General features: G+C 30.6%; 4 protein-coding genes and 1 long non-coding RNA gene across 5 annotated transcripts; 4 read left to right on the forward strand and 1 right to left on the reverse strand.

Moving 5' to 3' along the window:
• Window positions 1–6: 6 nt before the first annotated feature.
• Window positions 7–8,340, reverse strand: LOC130669029 (deoxyribonuclease-2-alpha). Its single transcript, XM_057471691.1, has 7 exons — window positions 8,205–8,340; window positions 4,110–4,453; window positions 3,837–4,014; window positions 2,438–2,984; window positions 752–854; window positions 510–648; window positions 7–395 (listed from the first exon to the last, which is right to left on the reverse strand). The coding sequence occupies exons 2-7, from the start codon at window positions 4,214–4,216 to the stop codon at window positions 258–260; spliced, it is 1,212 nt and encodes a 403-aa protein (XP_057327674.1). The 5' UTR covers window positions 4,217–4,453; window positions 8,205–8,340; the 3' UTR covers window positions 7–257.
• LOC130669028 (uncharacterized) lies at window positions 4,571–8,206 on the forward strand. The gene is made up of 8 exons (XM_057471690.1): window positions 4,571–4,835; window positions 4,953–5,100; window positions 5,163–5,306; window positions 5,382–5,557; window positions 5,638–5,867; window positions 7,040–7,293; window positions 7,377–7,503; window positions 7,575–8,206. Exons 2-8 carry the CDS (start codon window positions 5,052–5,054, stop codon window positions 7,960–7,962), a joined length of 1,368 nt encoding a protein of 455 aa, XP_057327673.1. The 5' UTR covers window positions 4,571–4,835; window positions 4,953–5,051; the 3' UTR covers window positions 7,963–8,206.
• A 331-nt stretch (window positions 8,341–8,671) lies between the features above and the next one.
• Window positions 8,672–11,755, forward strand: LOC130669025 (uncharacterized). The gene is made up of 8 exons (XM_057471684.1): window positions 8,672–9,385; window positions 9,503–9,650; window positions 9,713–9,856; window positions 9,931–10,106; window positions 10,183–10,412; window positions 10,547–10,800; window positions 11,068–11,197; window positions 11,267–11,755. Exons 1-8 carry the CDS (start codon window positions 8,840–8,842, stop codon window positions 11,631–11,633), a joined length of 1,995 nt encoding a protein of 664 aa, XP_057327667.1. The 5' UTR covers window positions 8,672–8,839; the 3' UTR covers window positions 11,634–11,755.
• A 171-nt stretch (window positions 11,756–11,926) lies between these two features.
• On the forward strand, window positions 11,927–15,438 carry LOC130669042 (uncharacterized). The gene is made up of 3 exons (XR_008990108.1): window positions 11,927–12,765; window positions 12,844–13,023; window positions 13,084–15,438. It is a non-coding gene; the product is annotated as an uncharacterized LOC130669042 (long non-coding RNA).
• Window positions 15,439–19,885: 4,447 nt separating this feature from the next.
• LOC130668565 (FAD-dependent oxidoreductase domain-containing protein 1-like) lies at window positions 19,886–22,550 on the forward strand. The gene is made up of 4 exons (XM_057470906.1): window positions 19,886–19,930; window positions 19,990–20,127; window positions 21,905–22,417; window positions 22,491–22,550. Exons 1-4 carry the CDS (start codon window positions 19,886–19,888, stop codon window positions 22,548–22,550), a joined length of 756 nt encoding a protein of 251 aa, XP_057326889.1.
• The last annotated feature ends 437 nt before the right edge of the window (window positions 22,551–22,987 follow it).

Consider the following 22,987-nt stretch of genomic DNA (forward strand, 5'->3'; position numbering starts at 1 on the left):
CAGAAATCAGTCAAATAATATTATCTATTGCGTTAACAGTTTTTTCTTCCCTAAAAATTTTTATCTAAATAAATAAAAAATAAATTTAAATTACTCTGTATTTGTATTATAATTATTGTCATAGTAATAATAATAATTACAATTATTATTATTATTAAAATAGAATTTCTTATACCTTATATAAGTATTTGGATATAAATGAAAGAAAAAAATAAAATATAGCAACAATTAACTGAGTTTTTAACTTAACTACGAGGTCACTCGTCCAGTGGGTGACGCAAATAATTTTTTTTTCGCGGACACGGCTCGACATCATTAACACTGTTACGATAATTAGTCCAGAGCTCTGGCAAATTAACGCAGACCGTACCACCGCCTCTATTGAATTGAGGACTCTGTAACAATAATAATTGATCCGATGTAATTTCATCGCAATTTAACTCTAATTTTATATTTTTTACCCTCAATTTAGTTGTGTACATTATTAAAGATTAACAATAATAATTTACCTCTCTATTTATATCGCCAACGCAAACCCAATTACGATTTTTCCCGTTGCTCTGCGCCACAGCCCATTTCGAATGATCCCTCGAGTTTCTGAAGTTTACATTAGCCGAGTTTAATGTTATTGATTGGACATTCAGTACTCTAATTGGGAGTAAAAATAACATTGTACAGGATTAATTTCGTGAAAACAAAGCCACAGTATTCCAATAACATTAATATAGATTGTCATGTAATTTAACATTACTTTGATCCATTGCATTCAGAAGGTAATTTCCCACGTCCATTCAACCAGGTCTCTGCCAATAAATCTGTATTCAATTCTGGTGCAACAAAGTCATCATATAGATCTGAAATATAATTTAATACAGCGGTTGCTATTTTCTTTACGGTTATAAATTACTTCGAATTTATGAGATGCAAATATGAATGTCAAGGAATTTAATTTAATTATTAGAATATTCAACAAGTTGAATTATTAATATTCAAATTTAATTTATACTTCCCAAGTAGCACACTTGGCTTTGCGACATCTATAAGATGAGTTTTGATGCTGCTTTTTGACCTATCAAGCCACGAAATGTTGACAAAATCAGAAATTTATGTCACTGAAAAAGTATCTGCTTAAAAGACGACAAAAGTTAATTATAAAAAAGTTATCTGAATAAATTGTTGATTGAGATCTAGAACCAACATCTGTACATCTTATTTAAAAAAAAAATTTGAGTGAGACATAAAATTGGTCTTGTTCTTTTCATGATACCAATGGAGAACAGCATAGTTTCAATGATACCATTCATTTGGATGAAGAACATGCGGAACATACCTTCAGACAATCTGAGAAAAACAACGAAGCACAGAACGTAAGCCGGGAGCTCGCTGTCAAGGAAGAATTGATTAGCGAATGTTAAATTAACGGTGGTAAGATAGAAAGGCAGTAGTTGAACTCACTGCACTTTCCCTAAGCATAGCAGTGTAGTCGCTGAGCAATAAATATTTAGTAGTTCCAGATTCCACCGCTAGGATACGCATGGGCGCATATTTTGTTCCTCCGCAGATACATGTGATCTACCTTTTATACCCCAATCAAATGATTATAACCAGGATCCAATTTCACCCAAAATTCATTTGCTTGAAGCAGAAGTAGTTAATCTGATTAGATTAACTACTTCTGCTTGAAGCAAATGAATTTTGTGTGAAATTCGATTCTTCACGACAGGTTGGTTTTTTATTTTCTTTGCGCGTTCGCATACCGCAGATTACTCATCAAGGTTTCATCTGAATTGTAATCAAAGTATATACTTTGATGGGTATTAAGATGAAAATACATGAACTGTTTGATGAGCAGAAGAACCAGAAAATACCAAGTCTCAAGATTCAACTGCTGCAAGAAATCTTAAAGTTGTCTCTGTGCTACTTAGGAATATTTACTTTTTCGCATCGTCTACTAATAAAAAATCTTGTTATTCATACTCTCATAAATTATAAATTTATTTTAACTGATTTCAAAAATTCACGGAATATTAAATTTCCAGAGATATAATTTTAATCGTCTTATTGAATTCTCTTGAAATAACTCACAGTAAATCTTTTATTATCCAATAACTTGAGTACTTAAAATTTATTTAACAAGTCATATCTATAGCAAAGTTTTGAAATTATTAAATTAAATTGAAAACCCAGTAATCATTGAACGAATTGATTTTCCTTGCAGGTCGTTTTAAAATAATTAAATTATGAATAATTTATAAAATAAACGGCACCTTGATATTCAAGCCCTCAAGAGTTATGAATATTTATGTATAATTATTTTTAATGAGTATTTCATTTACACTTTGAACATTCATAACTCTTTCAATATATTAAGAAACCGTTTACTTTTTATCGTTTCCTATTAAATTTTTCCAGAAGATAATTAAAAAAAAAAAAATACCTTTATTCCATTTACTTGTCTTAGCAAACGAGATAAATTCTTGTCCGCCAGAAGATAAAATTTCTTCTTTATGACTGAACGGCCGATTTTTCGGTCTTATATTTTGCGAAGCATTAACGAGACTCGGAAACTCAGCGGCTAATGATTCGGGTAAATTATATTGATACGTTATTATCTGATTGTGTATTAACTGTTGGCCGACTGTATTCATCTGGCTTGAGTCCATGGATATACACAGAAAACTTTGTCCATAAAACCTTCCAGACCTTGGATATGCGTACTCGCCATCCGGAGCCAGATTCAAGTTAACATAATAATAGTAACTGCTATTGAAGCCTGTAATTTCTTCATTCTCCTTCGGTTTGCTTCGTTTATTATCTGTTCCAGTTCTAGGCTTGAATGGATAATTGGGTACACTGTGTACAAGCCAAAAACCACGAGCATCATCAGTCATCAATACGCCCTTAGCATGTCCATATTTGGGATTATATGTATTGTTTGGCCCTTGATCATTATACAGAATCCATAATATCTCTGATGCCTCGTCCTAAAAGTGTATAGATAATAAATAATATCTGTGTATGTCGCCGAAAATTATCTCTATAACAATCAATTAAATTCTGCACGGAAAAAAAATCACTCAAACCCACTAGTGGGATCCGATAGCTTTGATTTTGACAGAAATAAAAAATTACTATTCCATAAATGAAATGCGCTATCGTAAATCAGAAATTCCTAAGCTTTTTACTTATGGAATCTTTCAATGATTTCGGGATATTTTCCGGGCCGAAAAATTTGACTGTTTTAAATCGAATAAAAATTTCAAGTTACTTCTATTAAATTTTACTTTTTATTTGTATTCAATTAACATGTGAAATTTAATAAAGTATTGCCTGTACTATTCCTTATTTAGACTATTTTTAGACGAGTTTTCAATCTTTTTTAATCTGGTTTTGGTCGCGCCTAGATCAAAATCTGACTTTTTTCTTGAAATATTTTACCTTCTTTTGATTTTATCAAAACCAAAATCACTTCTTCTGTCTATTATTTTTAGTCTTTTGATCGTCTTTAGATAAAAGAACAGCTTAAAATTTTAATAAAAATTCAAAGACAGACCAACTAGTCAAATACAGTCGAGTTAGACTATAAAATCACATCAAATAATTTTTCGACCCGAGTTTCCACACAGTAATTGTACCTAAATTTTTAAACCCGTTTTTTTCGTGTATAATATTCTTTGTAAAATAAAGCTGTGGTTTCATCACAGAACAATGCGCATGTAGAAAATTAAGAGAGCTACAGGTGCAATTTTTAAAAATTCGTCGTTTTTAAAATATTCAAAAATTATGAGACGTCAGCAAATTTCAGTATCATTCATTAAGATATTATTTTTACTCACGTCATTGTATAATGCGGCAAGAGTTTGTCCAGGTATAGAGTCTGTGGCTCCAATATCTTTTTCCGACAACTGCCATCCTTCAGATACTGTATTGCTAGTTATATAAACATATCCAACACCTTTTTTAATCAACAGATTACTGCTATCAGGTAGTCTAGGTATTTTATACAGAACAAACCTATCAATTTATTTAAAAAAATATGAATTTCAAACAAACGCGATATTGTATTTTTTAAATTTATTGATAATAATAAGAATAGATGATTAATTTACCAGTCAACATCATTGCCAGCTTCGTCTTTGCACTGTAAATTACTTTTCCCACTATTAATAACACCAGTTGTGTAAATTATCAACAATAAAATGTAAATTAAATACATTGTAAAATGCGCGCGCCGATAAATGGATTCAAAATCTACGAATCGTTTAATTCAAACTAAATTTAAGTCTAGACTTTTTTTCTCCAACTGTTGGCGCTTGTGGTTGTGTTAGCAAGTCAGCTGATATAGGAATCGATGGAGCAAATGGAACTAATGGTTTATGTTCTTTCCACTTCCAAAGTCCCCTCTTTTGCCTTTTCCTTCTCAGCTCTTATGCCTCGTGTGTGATCTTGAATACTTTGAGAAAAATTATAACAAAGCGTGTCAAGACAATAGAAAATAATTGCAATTATTGTAATGTATGTTCAGTCACGTGACTACGATAACATTTTACTTAAAATAATCGTCAGCATTTAATTAAAGAGTTGATTTTACTTACAATAGATTTTAAAAGTATAAATTATGAGTCAGTTCGCATATTTAAGATTTTATCAGCAGATATCCAATCAAAGAAATAGAATAATTTGAATTCAAAAATTAGTTACCGATTCGCGCGCAGTAGTTATTAACTATTTAAATTAATTGTAATTTAAATTATTGTTAATTACCAAATCACTATTTACCTAACGTAGAAGATAAACGAATATTTGAAATACTACATGATTACATAAAAATAAAAGTAAGTATTGTTCATAAAAATCTAATTAAAAATAAATAAGGCAGAAGGCCTAGTACCCGATCATTCCATACTAGGTCTCTTATCTTAGACTGCTAATCATTTAAAATTCACTAACAGGAAGATCATGTTCGTGATTGTAATGAAGGAGCATCTGGATACGATCTACTATTTGCAGTTTTTAATCTTGCAATAACAGCATTATCTAAAGGATACACTATGGTAGCCCATGCTTACAGATATCGTCAGTTACACTGCACAGATCCTAGTATGTATTAATTAATTTTTCAGTTACGATGTTTATATTTGATTGTGGATAATTTTAATCAGATGCATGGAAACCAGAATTACGTGATGCTCTAGATGACTACAAGAAGACAGTGCTTCTGATTGCAGAAGTCGCTAGGGATTTTGCGGAACGAGAATCTAAAGCAATTCGTCGTTGTGATCCTGAGCCAACTAAATTCATAGAAGGTTTAAATCGAATTTATTTCTCTTACATATTTTTTAAATTAATTTGTATCAACTTTTTTTCCTACTGTGTTGTAGGTGTAAACTATCAAAGTTATCAATTTCTGACAACATTCGTATCAAACGATTACATATTAGACAACAGAAATTATATCATTAACGGTCTGAGCTCTGGTCAACGCACATCTGCATTTTGCGACGGAGTCATTTATGATAGGACATACGAAGCATATTCATTAGGAGCTTGTGTTGCGGTAAATTATGATAATTATTTGCTTAAATATTTTGAGATTATCAAAATCATTATATACTCTAATAACATTAATTTTTACAGCCACTAAATAGTACAAGACGATACGACTACGTATCAGTCTTGGGTGGAGATTTTTACTATTACAATAAAGGCCGTGTAACTAAAGACTGTGATGTCGATTATGGATTATACCACTCTAAAACCGATCTTCATTTTTGGTTTTATAGATACATTTGTGAAGAGCCTGCTTCAGGAAAAAAGGCTGCTTACTTAAATATTACAGCACAGTACTCTGACTTCAATAATGAACGGTCAGCAAGTTCAAATATTTATTTTTTTATTACAACCTGGCAACTCGATTTTTGGGTCCATAGTAGACATCTGTCTTGTCATGACAAAACGACGTATCTCAAAAATTATAGTTTCGAGAAAATAGCGTTTAAAGTTTTAACACTGCCCTGTTATGACAAAACGACGTATCTCGAGATACGCTGTTTTGTCGTAACAAAGCTAAAAAGGTTTATTTAGTGTCACTTAATAATAGGGTATCATCAAAATTTTACTAATTTAATTAATTATGCCAATAATATTGATCAAATGTGCGTATAAAAGAAATAAAAAAAAACGTAACTTTTTTGCATTGGAAATTTAATTCTTCGAGTTAAAGCGTTTTGTCATAACAATTTCATCTATTTATCAAAATAAGCATTAGTTTTTTACGATACGAAAAACGTATCTCGAGTTACAACGTTTTGTCATAACAGAAATTAATTTTTTTGTTAAATTGTACTCAAATTCTGTTAAAACTTTAAACGCTATTTTCTCAAAACTATAATTTTTGAGATACGTCGTTTTGTCATGACAGGGCAGAACAGAATTTGAGTACAATTTAACAGAAAAATTAATTTTTGTTATGAAAAAACGTTGTAACTCGAGATACGTTTTTTGTATCGTAAGAAACTAATGCTTATTTTGATAAATAGATGAAATTGTTATGACAAAACGCTCTAACTCGAGGAATTAAATTTCCAACGCAAAAAAGATACGTTTTTTTTCATTTCTTTTATACGCACATTTGATCAATATTATTGGCATAATTAATTAAATTAGTAAAATTTTGATGATACCCTATTATTAAGTGACACTAAATAAACCTTTTTAGCTTTGTTACGACAAAACAGCGTATTTCGAGATACGTCGTTTTGTCATAACAGGGCAGACATACTCTCTAAAAACGAATGAGTGAAAATCACTATTTGGCAGTGAATAGTCACTTATTGCCAGTGAAAATTATACCACTATTTGAATTAGTGACAGTTTTCACTAAGAAATAGTGAATAGCCATTATTTTCAGTATTTCAAATTTAAGGGAGTAGTTTTTACTTGACATCTCCATTGATAGTAGCCTTCTAGGTCTAAGCTCAATCATTCGACATATTGGGTTTTACTTTTCTGACTGACTATAAAATTCTTTTTTATTCAGAGTTATCACAGGAATTCGTTTGGTTACGAAATTATCAATAACATACTTCGAAATCCAAGAAGGAGTACTTGTGAACGGCACTGTTGATAACAATACTATTAATTGGAATGATGAAGTTACCAAAAGACTCGATGATTATGAAAAACACAATCGGTTGCCTTCTTATACGAATGGTGATTTGATAAGACTGACTTATGACTTAAGATCATTAGATCTAGATGATATAGTTTTGCCCGCAGGAGTAGTTGCCGTTGGTAATGAATAAAAACTAAATCTACACAAACTCATTGACTTTTAGTTAATTAGACGATCACTAATTATTCATATACAATTCCAGGTGTACAATTTCGAGTCGTGAAAGATCATTTGACTTTTCGAGTAGCGGGAATACGAATATTTAATGAATTAGGGCAGCCCGTTAATTCTTCCAAAGTAGAATGGTTTAATCACACTAACCCTAACAAGTAGTTTTTTATTATTCTTTGATTGTCACCGCTCATTTCAACCCAAAAATTTACTTTTTTGTGCTTTACAGAAAGGAGTTACTGATAAATGATCTCGATATTCCAACGTTTGGCAAGAAAGCGAATGTAGAATTGAGTAAACCAGGAGAAAATTATATCAAATTTCAAATGACTAGCTGGACTTTAGATGCCGGACAGACATTATACCCATTCATAGATTTGCAAGAAGTGACTACTTATCCACCAGCACCTATTGGAGGTGTTGGATTATTCTACAAAGGTCAACCGGGATTCGGAGGATTCATTGCGCCCAAGCTGATAAGCACTGATCATACTATTTTTATGAGTGAAGAATATTTGAATAATATATTTAAAAACAGTACAAGTAATCTTTTGATTACAGACTTGGAAAATCTATCAAATGATAATTACGTACGGTACAATATCATACCAGTGTAAAAATATTAATCCTTCATTGAAAAAAAGATTTCTTGGCGCAAAAAATTTTTACTTGCCCCAAGAATATTTTTATTTGCGCCAAGAAATTTTTTGTAGTCTTAAGAAAATTGTCGTCTTTAATTCAAAGTGTAAAATATTTTTTGCACCATAAAATCCGCTTTTTCTAAGTATAGAATTTTTTTTTTTACTTTTCATATAAAAATAATTTTTTAAAAATTATAAAAATTTTTTAAAATAAATACCTTTAAACAGACAATGCTTGAGTCTTACTTCTTCTTTGTATGAATCTATTATATAAAATTGACAGCCGATAAAAAATCATTTATTTCAATAAAAAATTATCGTTATCTAATTTTTAAGATTTTGTTATTGTTCTTTTTTTTAATAATTCTAGACACTCGTAAATGAGTCATCGAAATATTTATCTAATCTTAAAAGCACTTGAAGACATTTTGAAAAAGACATTAAATTTAATGGATACAGCAATCAGTAACGATTTCATGAAATTTTCAGAAAAACAATTTTTAAAATAAAGTCAATCTAAATAACTATATTCTACTAAAATAATTAATTATTTGTGATATATAATTATATATTTCTTCCATAAAAAAAAAAATTACAACTTCATTAAAATATTATGATCTGCTGAAGATTTATCAGATAATATTAAGAATAGCATATATATTTTTCAAATTACACTCATACTGTTTTTTAATATGACGTTACTTTAAGTGAACAAAGGAAACTGTTTCACTATAAAAAGTATCGAGTTTATGATAAGACTTGACTTATCATTCTAAAAAAGCGAAGTACGCATTTTTTATTAAATACGATTCAAACACTGATACATAGAAAATTAAAAAATTTGATGTAAGAAATGAATTCAAAAATTCAATTCTTCGTACCATTGTGCGTGTTATTGATATTAATCACAAGCTCATCAGTTTCTGGGGAATTAAATCCAGAAGCTTTGATAAAAGTAGCAGAATATGCATGGAAAGCAATTGAAGCGATCATAGGAAAATATTCCGAAATGGAGAATAATAAATTTCAACAAGATGTAATTGATGCGTTGGATGAAATCCGCGAAAGTACTGCGAGGATAGAGTCTTTGATAACAGACGAAGCTGATCGCATTATTAAAGAACTATCAGTAGTAATTAATATGAAAAAAGTAAATGACTTTGTTGATACTGTATTCGAAATAAATCAGCGATTTGAGAAAAAATTTTTGAAATATTTTACGGGAAATGATACATATCAAAATGAAACCATTGAAAATTATATTAACGCAACAATAAATCCGTCGGATTTTGGAAAAACTTTGTCTTTGATACGAAAATATACTGTACCAAATCACTATATACCCAACGTAGAAGATAAACGAGTATTTGAAATACTACATGATTACATAAAAATAAAAGTAAGTATTGTTCATAATAATCTAATTAAAAATAAATACGGCAGAAGACCTAGTACCCGATCATTCCATACTGGGTCTCTTACCTTAGACTGCTAATCATTTAAAATTCAATAATAGGAAAATCATGTTCGTGATTGTAATGAAGGAGCATCTGGATACGATCTACTATTTGCAGTTTTTAATCTTGCAATAACAGCATTATCAAAAGGATACACTATGGTAGCCCATGCTTACAGATATCGTCAGTTACACTGCACAGATCCTAGTATGTATTAATTAATTTTTCAGTTACGATGTTTATATTTGATTGTGGATAATTTTAATCAGATGCATGGAAACCAGAATTACGTGATGCTCTAGATGACTACAAAGAGACAGTGCTTCTGATTGCAGAAGTCGCTAGGGCTTCTGCGGAAAGAGAATCTAAAGCAATTCGTCGTTGTGATCCTAAGCCAAATGAATTCATAGAAGGTCGAAGACGATTTTTTTTTCTTCCTGTATTCTATATTTATTAGAAATTTAATTTGTTCAATATCATTTTCCAGGTGAAAACTATGATAGCTATCAATTTTTAACAACATTTGTAACTGATCCATATATGTTAGAACATAAAGATGACTATATTCATAAAATTGGCCCACACGGACGCACAGCAGCATTTTGCGATGGAAGTATCTACGATTGTATAACTGATACGTCTATCTACTCAGCCTGCCTTGCAGTAACTTATTATTTTTTAAAAATACATTGCGGTAATTTTTTTTCTCAGTATAAATGATATATAATATTTTTACTAGCCTGTCAATAGTAAAAGACGTTATAATTATGTAACGGAAGTCGGTGGTAATGGAGTAGTATATTACAAGGGCCGTGTAACACCCGATTGTAAAGGAGATGATGGACTAGCTCGTAATATAATGGACGGAAGAAGCTATTTTGAAAGATGTCTTTGTCAAGAGCCTCTTTTCAAGGAAAAAGGCGCTCATTTTAATATGACACCGCAGTTTTCCGACTTCAATAACAATCGGTAATCAAATTAAAATAATTATTTTTTATCTACTCTGCAAAATCTCGCGTAAACATTCAATTATTGCACATCTCAAGCGCGAAAGCGCAGGTGTGCTTTATGGACGGTTTTTTTTTTACTTTTTTAATTTATAGAGTCATCACAGGAATCCGTTTGGTTTCAAAGTTATCAATAACGTACTTTGTAGTACAAGAAGGAAGACTTGTAAATGGTTCTATTGATAACACAACGGTTAAATGGAATGATGCAGTTACTAAAAAGCTTGAATATTATAAAGAGCGTAATCTGCTGCCTTCTTACACAACGGAAGATTTATATGCGCTAAGCTATTCCTATAGATCGATAGATATGGACGACATAAACTTGCCTGCAGGATGGGTTGCCGTCGGTATGTAACATAAATTTAATGTACCTGGTTCCGAACGTCCATATAACAAATAAACCTTTTTTTTTTCAATAAAAATAAAATTCTTATATTCCGCTAGATTTTTTCCAACAAAATTTTACTAGCCCCCCAAACAACCGCAAAAAGTTTCATCAAAATAAATCGACCGGAACAAACCTCACGATCAACCCTTAGCTTTGTAAAACAAAAAAATTAATGTTGTTTTTTAACGAGTTTACTGTTAGAAATAATAATTGTTCATAATTATAGGAGTGAAATTTAAGTTACTGCCAAACCATCATTTATCGTTTGAAGTAGCAGGAATGAAAATATTTGACGAATTGGGAAATCGTGTTATTTCTCGCGAAATACATTGGTTTGGGTCAACTGACTATAACAGGTAGCATTTCATATTTTTTTTCTTACTAATACAATTTATTTTTAACTAAAAACCGATTGTACAATACAGAAGTGAATTACCGACCAGTGATCTGGACATTCCAACGATGAGCAAAAAAGTGAATCGGGAGCTAAGTGAGTCCGGAAAGAATTACGTCAAGTTCAAAATGTCCGGCTGGTGGGTAGATGTCAGTCAGACATTGTATCCTTACATAGATTTGCAAAAAGTCACTACAAAACCACCAGCGCCTATTGGGGGTGTGGGATTATGTTACAAAGGTCAATCGGGATTCGGAGGATTCATTGCGCCGAAGATTATAAGCATGAACAATACTATTTTTATGAGCAAAGAGCATTTGAATTATGTTTTTAATAGCAGTACAAGTACTTATTTAAACAGCAATGCTGAACATTTTCATGTGGTACAAGTATATTAGTATACTATATTTGAAAAGTTTAAATGTAATACAATAAATACAGAATCATTCTTATCATCAATTTCTACTGTAACTTTTTTTTAAATATTTTCAATATTTAGTGGCAAAAGTCTCCAATAAATTCAAGCATTTTTCAAATTATTTTCACTGATTATTTAATTGAAATCTTTACTGGAAATCAGTTTGTTGAAAGTGTTTCAGAAAATTTGTTATTTAAAAAAAAAGTCTATTCTTTGGATTCTTCAGTCGCTGTAGGTTTGATGTGAATTTAAAAATAAAATAAAAACATTCGTCCTTGTATTCTATTCTAGTTCTGTTGGAATATAAATATGAACAACTGGCTGTAGAGTATGTTTACGAATCGATATTTTTCAAAATAATTATCATGCACGTCAACTCATACGAGCAAAGAGATAACTAGGACGAGTACATATTTTTCCAACTAAGCCCATAAAGCTTTTTACAATCGATTTGCATACGTGGCACATATTTTTTTGCAGAACCCTTTCCGGTTGGACGCCCCGGACAGTAAAATGTCAGCTAAAGGACATCCGAGCCAATCATAAATTTTTCTGACTCGCTATCTTACGTGCAAAAATATGAATGGACGCATAATCTTCCTTCTACTTTTTTTTAACCCTTCCTCTAACTTCAAGCAGTGTCGTATTTTTAAAAAGTCTCATCAACTGGATACTTTTCAAGCTTTTGAATATAAATTTCTAATATTCGCGATGTATACGATACTGATGAGCTCTTCCTAAAATCCCCGGGTTCTGACATCTAGGATACACGTCAGCCGGGGAACAGTTTCAAAGTTTTTATTTTCCTGAGTCAGTTCCAGCTCATCCGACGAACTAAACAGACGTTTTGACTAAACAAGCTCAGTTACTAAATTGACTAATTTATAATAAGTCGGTAAAATTATTAACGAACTATGTAGTAATAAATCAAAATTATTTTGATTTTTTAGATTAAATACTTTTTTTTTATAACATTTATTTATGTTTAAAAAAATGGCGCTAATAAAAAACTTCGGAGTTCACTTTTAAATTTAAAAAAATGTAACGTACAAGAATATCAAGCGATAAAATTTTCCAGTACTTCTTCTTATCATCAAATTTCTTCTTCTATGGTAAATAACTACACTATATTTGTTAAATTATTAATACGTTTTTTTTTGTTAATTACTTTCTTTTAATTTTATAAATAGTACCAATTTCTCGGATTTCATTTCCTGAACCACTCCAATTATGAAATCAAAAATTTGTCATCATGCTGTGCACCAAGACAATAAAAATACACATTTCATACTTTGAAGAATCATGCGGCGCATAAAATAAAAGGAACAATCCTGTCGAGGGACCACTCTACGAGCAACTTTGATCAAATGGTAAAATTTTTGACATCTGTGTTAATTATAGTTGCTAATTAAATATTTTTTTTGTTGCAGATAACAAAATTCACCAGATTCTTCTCTGGATGTCCAACAAACGCTATCAGGATTTGTCCAAAAATATCTCGCTACTCAAAGCACAAGACAACTTCAGTTCATCATATAACTCACGGCAACTATAATTTTCATTTCATGAGTAAAATCTATATTTGAATATTCAATCTATCGTTGGAAAAAATTTCCAACAAAGTTTGAGTAGCAATAATTTTGAGAAATTTGAATTTTTTATGCTATCTTATATTTTTTTATACTTAAAAAAGTATTATTATATTGGCGCTATTATAAACGTCTCATACGAGTTTAAAAATACCGATGGTACGGGTTTTCGATGTGTTTTGTGATTTAATGCCTCCTTTTTATATTGAATCGAGTCTTAGAATATGTCAAATTTCACTCATTTTTTCAATATATAAGTAAATTTTAAATCATCAATATCTACAGAAAATAAATTTCTTGGCGCGAAAAATATTTTGCACTATGAATTGAAAACAAAAATTTTCTTAGGGCTGGAAAAAATTTCTTGGCGCAAGAATTTTTTTGTTGCCCCAAAAATCTTTTTCTTGCCCCGACAAAATTTTTTCTCGCCCCAAAAAAATTTCTGTTTTCAATTCATAGTTCAAAATTTTTTGGGGCAAGAAAATTTTTTTTGCTTAGAAATCGATTTGTTTTTCATTCGGATGTTTATAATGTTTCGGAAAATCGATAATTTCAATACTTAAAATTAAAAAAAAAGTCATAAAATTAATTTTCATCAAAATAATATACAATCAGAATAAAATATATTTTCCGCAATCCGTTAGAGTTCATTTTTTAAACGTCATTTTTTATGAATCCAATAGACAAAAATTGTTTAAATAACATATTTTTCGATATGTGTAAATTACACTATAAAGCGTTTCGTAATCAATAATGAGTCATCATGATGTACACGCAATCGATTTTTTTTTTTAGTTAAAACGCGATAAATAAAAAATATATATTTTGTATCGGAATGTAAATATTTTTTAATGGCTTCTATATTTCCCTATTTGTTTATTTATGACTTCGTTATGTAAGTTGGGATGATAATGCACATGATAATTAAAAATCGTATCAATTTTGTAAGCTTTCAACGTTTCGACGACCCGGTTTTATTAAAAAAGCTGATAATTCTCCTTGAAAGACTGGATTAAATCCTAAGAGAAGCAAAGGTGCGCATAAATATATAATACGCATCGCTAGTCGGTCCATCGGAGACATAATTACTACATTAAGTATTTAATCGAGACATTTATAAGAGCGCTAGTGTAATTATATTCACCAATAAATATAATTTTTATCAAAATTTGAATCAAATAGCAAATGGCGGTAAAAAAAATTTGAATTATAAAAATTATTGTTACTTTCTGCTTTATGTAAAATAATATTTTTATATTTTGATATCGTTTCACTCCTCCCGTACTAATAAGTAAACTTATTACTACGAAACGAGTCAAAAGATATTAACAGATAAAAAACTTTTTTTTTTTTTTCAAAAACAAGTCACTAAATTTTGTAATTTTAAATTTCCTTTATCATCATTCACTATTTTTTTAATAGTTTTCATTGCAATTAAATTTAGTGATCAATATCATTGCGGTGGTTCTGTAATTAATGTTTTTTGATATCTATATATTAAATACTCTGTAATGGTGTTACCGATGGACATACTATTGATACGCATTATATTTTTAAGCCCACTTTCACTCCTTTTAGGAGTTAATCCAGTCTCACAAGGAGAAATATGAGCTTTATTAATGAGACTTTGTCGTCCCAACGTTGAAAGCTTGCAAAATTGATATGATTTATAATTATCATGCGCATTATTATCCCAACTTGCATGATGAAATTATTCATAGACAAGTTGGGGAATAAACAAATTCATTAATAAATATTAACATCCCGATCCGAAATATATTTTTTTTGTTTATCTCGTTTTAACAAGAAAAAAGCATCGACTGCATGTCCATCATGATGGCTCACTATTGATTACGAAGAGCTTTGCAATGTAATTTATATATATCAAAAAATATGATATTTAAATGATATTTGGGTATTGGATTTGTGAAAGTTGGCGATTAAAAAATGAACTCAATTAAACGACACGGAAAATAGTTTTGATGTGACTTTGAATAGTTGTATATTATCATGCTTTTGACCGAAAACGCGATGCATTGGGACGATACTGAAATATAGATATTGATTATTTAAAATTTTCTTGTATAGAAGTGAGTTTACTAGGACATTTGCTGTGAAACTACTTGTAACAATTATCTCATATGTATTTCTGTGTGCGATTATAAATATGTGTGTGCAATTCAATAAAAAATGATTTAATCGTAAAATGGTATTGCATTAGTTCATTCTAAACATTAAGATATAGAAAATTTTTCTTTTTTAATCATAAAAATATTTACAATTAATAAATTTATCTAAAATATCTGATCAGCTTCAGTTCTGGTAAAAGTACATGAACAGTATGATCCTGATCAACCCCGTTGGACCTATCGTCATAAGTTGCAAATAAAATTTTTCTAAGGACTTTTTTGGGTTTTTTCTACTAGAGGACATCATAATGAAAAGAAAACCTTTATATTGTGTTGAGTTATTCCCGAGAGAAGAAAAGTTACGAGCCACATTCCTAAAAAGTACATGTCAGTGCCATCCTAATTTATTTTCATTTATCCTAATATGCGTCTGGATTCAAGAAATAAGTTTTTTTTAGGAGTTGTTTGGTTTTTTTCTACTAGAGGACATCATAATGAACAGAAAACGTTTATATTGTGGTGGGTTATTCTCAACAGAAGCAAATTTACGGGCTTCTCTACACAGAATGCCATGACAGAGGCATCTTCCCCCATATTCCCCCATGTTCACTTATGGTCAAATGAGTCTGAATTCGACAATAAAACTCTTCGTAGGCCGTTTTCGGGTTTTTTCTACTAGAGGACATCATAATGAACAGAAAACGTTTATATTGTGGTGGGTTATTCTCAACAGAAGCAAATTTACGGGCTTCTCTACACAGAATGCCATGACAGAGGCATCTTCCCCCATATTCCCCCATGTTCACTTATGGTCAAATGAGTCTGAATTCGACAATAAAACTCTTCGTAGGCCGTTTTCGGGTTTTTTCTACTAGAGGACATCATAATGAACAGAAAACGTTTATATTGTGGTGGGTTATTCTCAACAGAAGCAAATTTACGGGCTTCTCTACACAGAATGCCATGACAGAGGCATCTTCCCCCATATTCCCCCATGTTCACTTATGGTCAAATGAGTCTGAATTCGACAATAAAACTCTTCGTAGGCCGTTTTCGGGTTTTTTCTACTAGAGGACATCATAATGAACAAAAAACGTTCATATTGTGTTGAGATATTCCCGAGAGAAGAAAAGTTACGAGCCACATTCCTAAAAAGTACATATCAGTGCCATCTTAATTTATCTTCATTTATCCCCATTCATCCTAATATGGGTCTGGATTCACGAAATAAATTTTTTTCAAGACTTTTTGGGGTTCCTTCTACTAGAGGACATCATAATCAACAAAAAAAGTTTATATTGTGTTGAGTTATTCCCGAGAGAAGAAAAGTTACGCGCCACTTTTTATAAAAATACAGACATTTTCATGTGCCCGCATTTGCCCATCGTCGATTTGAAGAAAATAAAATGTTCTCCTGAGTTTTCGCATTTTTTCCTATCAAAGGACATCATGACGATCAAACAACATTAATATCTTGCGTAATTATCTTTCATAAATTTTTAAAAAGTCGCTTGATGCTAATTAATTTTAAATGATTTAAAAAAAATTGACTTAAAACGCTCAATAATAATAATCTTTGGCAATTTGTGCATCACAATATCCAATTCAATAGAGCACAAATTTTTGAAAACTTGAGTCATAAATCATAAAATTTACTACATTTAATTAATCACAAGATTCAAAAATAAAATGAACAACCAAACAAATGGAAATAAATAAATTCAGAATAACAGGCAGTAAAAACATGAAAATTTTTCTTTGACTCACCGCACCGAGAAACATCTAGGGTTCCTAAATCCGAAACATCGTAAATCAGAAATTTCTAAGCTTTTGTCTTTTACTTATGGAATCTTTCAATAATTTCGGGATATTTTCCGGGTCGAAAAATTTGATCTGTTTTAAATCGAATAAAAATTTTAAGTTACTTCTATTCAATTTTTCTTTTTATTTGTATTCAATTAACATGTGAAATTTAATAAAGTGTTGCCCGTACTATTCCTTATTTAGACTATTTTCCGACGAGTTTTCAATCATTTTTAATCTGGTTTTGGTCGCGCCTAGATCAAAATCCGACTCTTTCTTCAAATATTTTACCGTCTTTTGATTTTATCCAAAGCAGAATCACTTCTTCTGTCTATTATTTTTAGTCTTTTGATCGTCTTTAGATAAAAAACAACTTTTAGAATTTTAATAAAAATTCAAATACAGACCAACTAGTCCAAATACAGTCTAGTTAGACTAAAATCACATCAAATAATTTTTCGACCCGAGTTTCCACACTGTAATCGTCCCTAAATTTTGAAATCCGTTTTTTCCGTGTATAATATTCTTAGTAAAATAAAGCTGTGGATTAATCACAGAACAATGCGCATGTAGAAAATTAAAAAAGCTACAGGTGCAATTTTAAAAAATTCGTCGTTTTTAAAATATTCAAAAATTACGAGACGTCAGCAAACTTCAGTATCATTCATTAAGATATTATTATTTTTACTCACGTCATTGTATAATGCGGCAAGAGTTTGTCCAGGTATAGAGTCTGTGGCTCCAATATCTTTTTCCGACAACTGCCATCCTTCGGATACTGTATCGCTAGTTTTATTAACGCGTACTTGGCGCGAGACACTATCGTGTCTTCAGTTTAAAAGTAACTAAATTAAGAATGTAAACTAAACTCGATATAGAAATTAAAAATTTTTATTATATTAAGAATTAAATGTATTATTTGTATTTAGTGATATTTACTACGAGAAATTATAAGCTGTAATACACTGTAAAAAATCACTAGTGTAAGTCCAAGCGGTGTAGGTGTTAAAATTATCGGTGTTAAATTTACCCCCGAAAGCGGTGTGAAAATAACGCCGCCACCGGTGTAAATATTCTATACCGATGTTAAAATAACGCCGCCGCCGGTGTAGATATTCTTTACCAGTGTTAAAATATTTTACTTTGTGAATATTTTTACTTACTCGATCACTATACTTGTTAATAAATGATATTTTTTATTAATTTTCATAAAGAACTGAGTTTTTTTGGATTTTATAATCTTTAAAGTTAATACTCCAAGCGGACGCAATTTACCTCGCCTTTACACCGGCATTACTCACTTTTACACCTGTTACCCCTCTTTTACACCGATTTTACTCCGCTTTTACACCGGTTACCCCGCTTTAACATCGGTATTTTTAACACCGGTGAATTACTCCTCCTACACCGGTGTAATTTCATTTTTACACCGGGCGGAGTTAAAACGAGTCCATTTTTAACACCGCTCTTTTTACAGTGTAGTAATAATAACTTCATGTTGTAATAACATTTAAAAAAATGGTACCCGATTTCTTATTGCTTATCATTATTCCACTCCTATATATTTTATTAATACGTAAACTTTTAAAATTCTGAAGCCCAACTGTAATAATTCACTAATAATATAATTATCGACTTAATTATGAGTGTGAATGTAGCAGTCATCAGACAAATTAAAAATTATAACTAAATAGAGTAAATAATTGACAAAAAATATTTTTAAAAAATGCACGTATTAATTTTTAAATTTTTTAAATGCGCATTTTTTTTTTAATATATTTTACTAATTATTTACTCTATTTATTAATAATTTTAAATTTGTCTGATATCTGCTACATTCACACTCATACTTAATTTATTTAAAAAAATTAACTTTACTCTAAAGGATCAACTTGATGGACAAAAATAATGTATCATAAGTCTTATATGTATTTTTACAATTATACAATATGATGGATTTATGTACAACCGCGTAAACTAACGTCGATAGGAATTACGTATGCCTTTAATTATTCTCAAATTATAAGTACCGATCAAAACAAATATAGATGTTTCAACAAACATCTATATTTTGAAACTATAAAGAAATTATATTTAGTTCTTTTAATTATTATTTAATTTTTGCTGCTATTATTATTATTATTATTATTATTATTATTATTATTATTATTATTATTATTATTATTATTATTATTATTATTATTATTATTATTATTATTTAACTTGGTAGCAACGGCTTCAGCAAACTTAATTAGCGAAGATTATTTTGACAACAATGAAAGTGACGTAAGTTTAAGGCTGGGCCGCACCTAACAAAATCCTGAATTTAAGAATTCTAATTATTTATTAACTAATTATCATAACAGCAATTTTATTAGCTTCCGACTAAAAGCAGATGACGAACTTCCTCGGAAGATTTTCATCATCCGAGTCCCATAAATATTCAAAAAGTAATTAGAATTCTTAAATTCAGGAGTTCGTTAGGTGCGGCCCAGCCTTAAAATTTAACTATTTAAATTTCATGAATAATTTTATACATAATTTATTTAATAAAATGGTTTTGTATTATTAAATTTTAAAATGTCAAATCAATGGTGATTAGCTGTCTTAAAAAATTGAATGCTTATCTCAAAATTAACTGATAAATTATTATAAAAATGTATATTAAACTATTGAAATTTTGATAAATAATTAATATTGTTAATGTCGGAATGTTCGTTGAAATCGGACCTCTGTCGTGTTTTATTTCCCATCATGTAATTATTTTAATTATTTATTTCGTAATAATGTTGTAATTACTAAAATTTATTTTCAGTCCATCCCAACTGACATGCAGTTTTGTCCTAACATAAGCCCCCCATGTTATAAATCAAAAGAAGAAGACATAGTCATTCAAGCTGATGATGAAATACGATTGAAGATAGTCGGTACTCGTGTTGATGCCACAGGAATTGTAATTATAATTTTTTCTTATTTTGGTAGGACCCAATACCTGGTCAGGAAACTAGTACTCGATTACTTCATGTATTTGTATATTTATATTTAGTAAATATAGATATACAAATACATGATTGATCAGGCACTAGTTCCCTGATCGCGTACTGAATTCTGCGTCTTTTGATCACTGGACAAAATATCAATTAATTTTCTCAACACTAAAATTTTTTATGAATTATCAGTAAAAAAGAAGGAAATCAAAAAAGTTAAATGAGGATATTTTGTCCGGGGATCAAACACCAGTTACCGGATACTGGGTCTCTTACCTTATCTATAATAATTTTTTTTTTAACTTCCCGCTAGGAAAATCAACGATTTTCGAAAAATTGGGAAGTTATTGTTTTCACTCCGATTTGCGAAAATCGAAATTTTACCAGATGTCGACGTTTTGAGGTCCTAGGAAGCTATTCTGACTATTTTTAGAATGATGTCCGAGTGTCTGTGTGTGTGTGTGTGTGTGTGTGTGTGTGTGTGTGTGTGTGTGTGTGTGTGTGTGTGTGTGTGTGTGTGTGTGTGTGTGTGTTGGTCGGCTTCGCCTCGGCCAACAATTACATGAGATCTGAGGCTTTCTTATTTACTGCCCAAGGTGTAAATACTATTTTTCGCCTCGACGGAGGCGGAAAGCGGAAACTTCGTTTCGCACAGCGGGAGAAAAGTTGACGCTTTTCACCCGGAGGGGCGAAAATATTTTTATAAGATTAATGAGTTACGATCCATATATAAATTAAAAATAATAAATCACCTCTAAACTATTTATTAAAAAAAAAAAATTTACTGATACTGATTGACAAAAGAGGTATGGAAATAAAACTCCAGATACAAGGCGAACGTATTGATTCAGTTTAATTTTTAATATTTATTGTTGGACAAATAACAATGGAGCCTCTTTGAAAATCCTAGAAGCTCGAATCATGCTGTTAATTTAGCGGCAATATCTGGTTTTGCTTTGACTGGTTCTGTTTCTTCATCAGGCATCATCTTATCAGTTACATGTGAATCTGGATTGGCCGGTCCAGTCATAGTCAGATCCAGAGCATCCAATATTACGGACAATGCGGGTGATAGGTAGACTAGTGCGTGATATCAAACAGCGTGTATTTTTTCGGAAGGAGCCGGCATCTCCACATTGGTATGAATGGGAAATAGATTCGACTGGTTTCCCAACTCATGTTGATGTTGTCATAATCGGCGGCGGCATAATGGGAATGTGTGCTGCCTACTGACTGCGAAAGAGGGCGGAAAGGGTTTTCAAATTCTCGTTGTTGAACATAAACCGATGGTACTCCAAAAATTACTGCTTCTAAAAATATAATTCTGAAGTTAACAGATAATTAACAATTTATGGATTTTTTTCCAACAAATCCATAAAAAAATAAAAAAATAAAAATATGCAGATGTAGAAAATTTTAAAAACTATAGGTGCAATTTTTAAAAATATTTTTTTTTTATAATTCATCGTTTTGTAAGAATTCAAAAATTATTAGACGTCGAACAAATTCAGTATCAGAAGTTAACAGACAATTAAATGTTTTTTTGGGTTTTTTTTTCAACAAATCCATAGCAAAAAAAAAAAACTAAAAATATGCACATGTAGAAAATTTAAAAAACTGTAGATACAATTTTTCTAAATATCTTTTTTACAAGTTATCGTTTTAGAAAAAATTATTAAACGTCGGCTGACTTCAGTATCATTAAAAAATGAATTTAAATTTAATTATTTATTGATATTTTAGGAAGAATATACATCGTCAATGCTTCTGACAGCCAGCAATTCAACTCAGCAGTACGCATTAGAAGAGAACATTGAAATTTCACTTTTCGGTACAGAATTTATCCGAGATGTGAATAAATACTTGGGTATTGACAAAGAACCTCCCATAGATATAGAGTTCAAGCCCCATGGCAATTTGATCCTGGCCAAGGACGAGGACGCTGAGAGACTCATAAAAAATGTGAGACTACAAAATTCTATGGGAGTTCCGACTACCATTTACACTGCGACGCAACTGCAACGCATGTTCCCGTGGCTCAACACCGAAGGAATAGCAATCGGTACCATGGGGGCTGAAAAAGAGGGTTCATTTAATCCCTATGCGTTGTTGAGAGCCTTGAGACGGAAATGTATAGCTCTTGGGGTTGAAATCGCTACTGCGGAAGTCAAAGGATTCATTTTTAGCAAAATTCCAAATTTCACTGTCGTCTCACCGTCGACTGCTGATCTTTACAGTAAACTTAATCATGTTGTTGTAAGTAATTCAATTATTCTAGTTATTTTATGGCATCAATGTCTAATTTCATTTTTTTTAATTTAATTAACAGGTGAAGACAGCGGCTGGTGAAAAAAAAATCATCCAATTCGCTGCAGCTGTTATAATTTAACATCGGAAATTGCGCGTTTGCGGTAATTCGATATATCGATAGCTACCTATATCTATTCTTATAGCTACAGCTATACACCGGCTAAGGAAAAATTCCTGAGCCGATGATGTAATAACTCAGAAGAAAAATTCCTGAGCCAAAAATAATAATTATAAAGTGGAATCATTATTATTATTCATATTATAATTTATTACAGTTATTATTATTATTTAAATAATTAAACCCGAATTATTATTATTTATATTTTTCTTTGCTGTACATAATTTGCAGTTTTTGTGTACCCCAGTGGTCAAGCAATTTATATTATATTTTTTTTTGATTATTTATAATCACAATTAATCAGAATTAATTAATCAAAATTAATAACAAAAATAAAATAACCCAAGTAGCTTCATTTCTGGTCGAGTCTGCGACTTAAATTCAAATTCAAATTTTCC

This window comes from Microplitis mediator, chromosome 5, assembly GCF_029852145.1.
Source record: "Microplitis mediator isolate UGA2020A chromosome 5, iyMicMedi2.1, whole genome shotgun sequence".
Classification (NCBI taxonomy): Eukaryota; Metazoa; Arthropoda; class Insecta; order Hymenoptera; family Braconidae; genus Microplitis; species Microplitis mediator.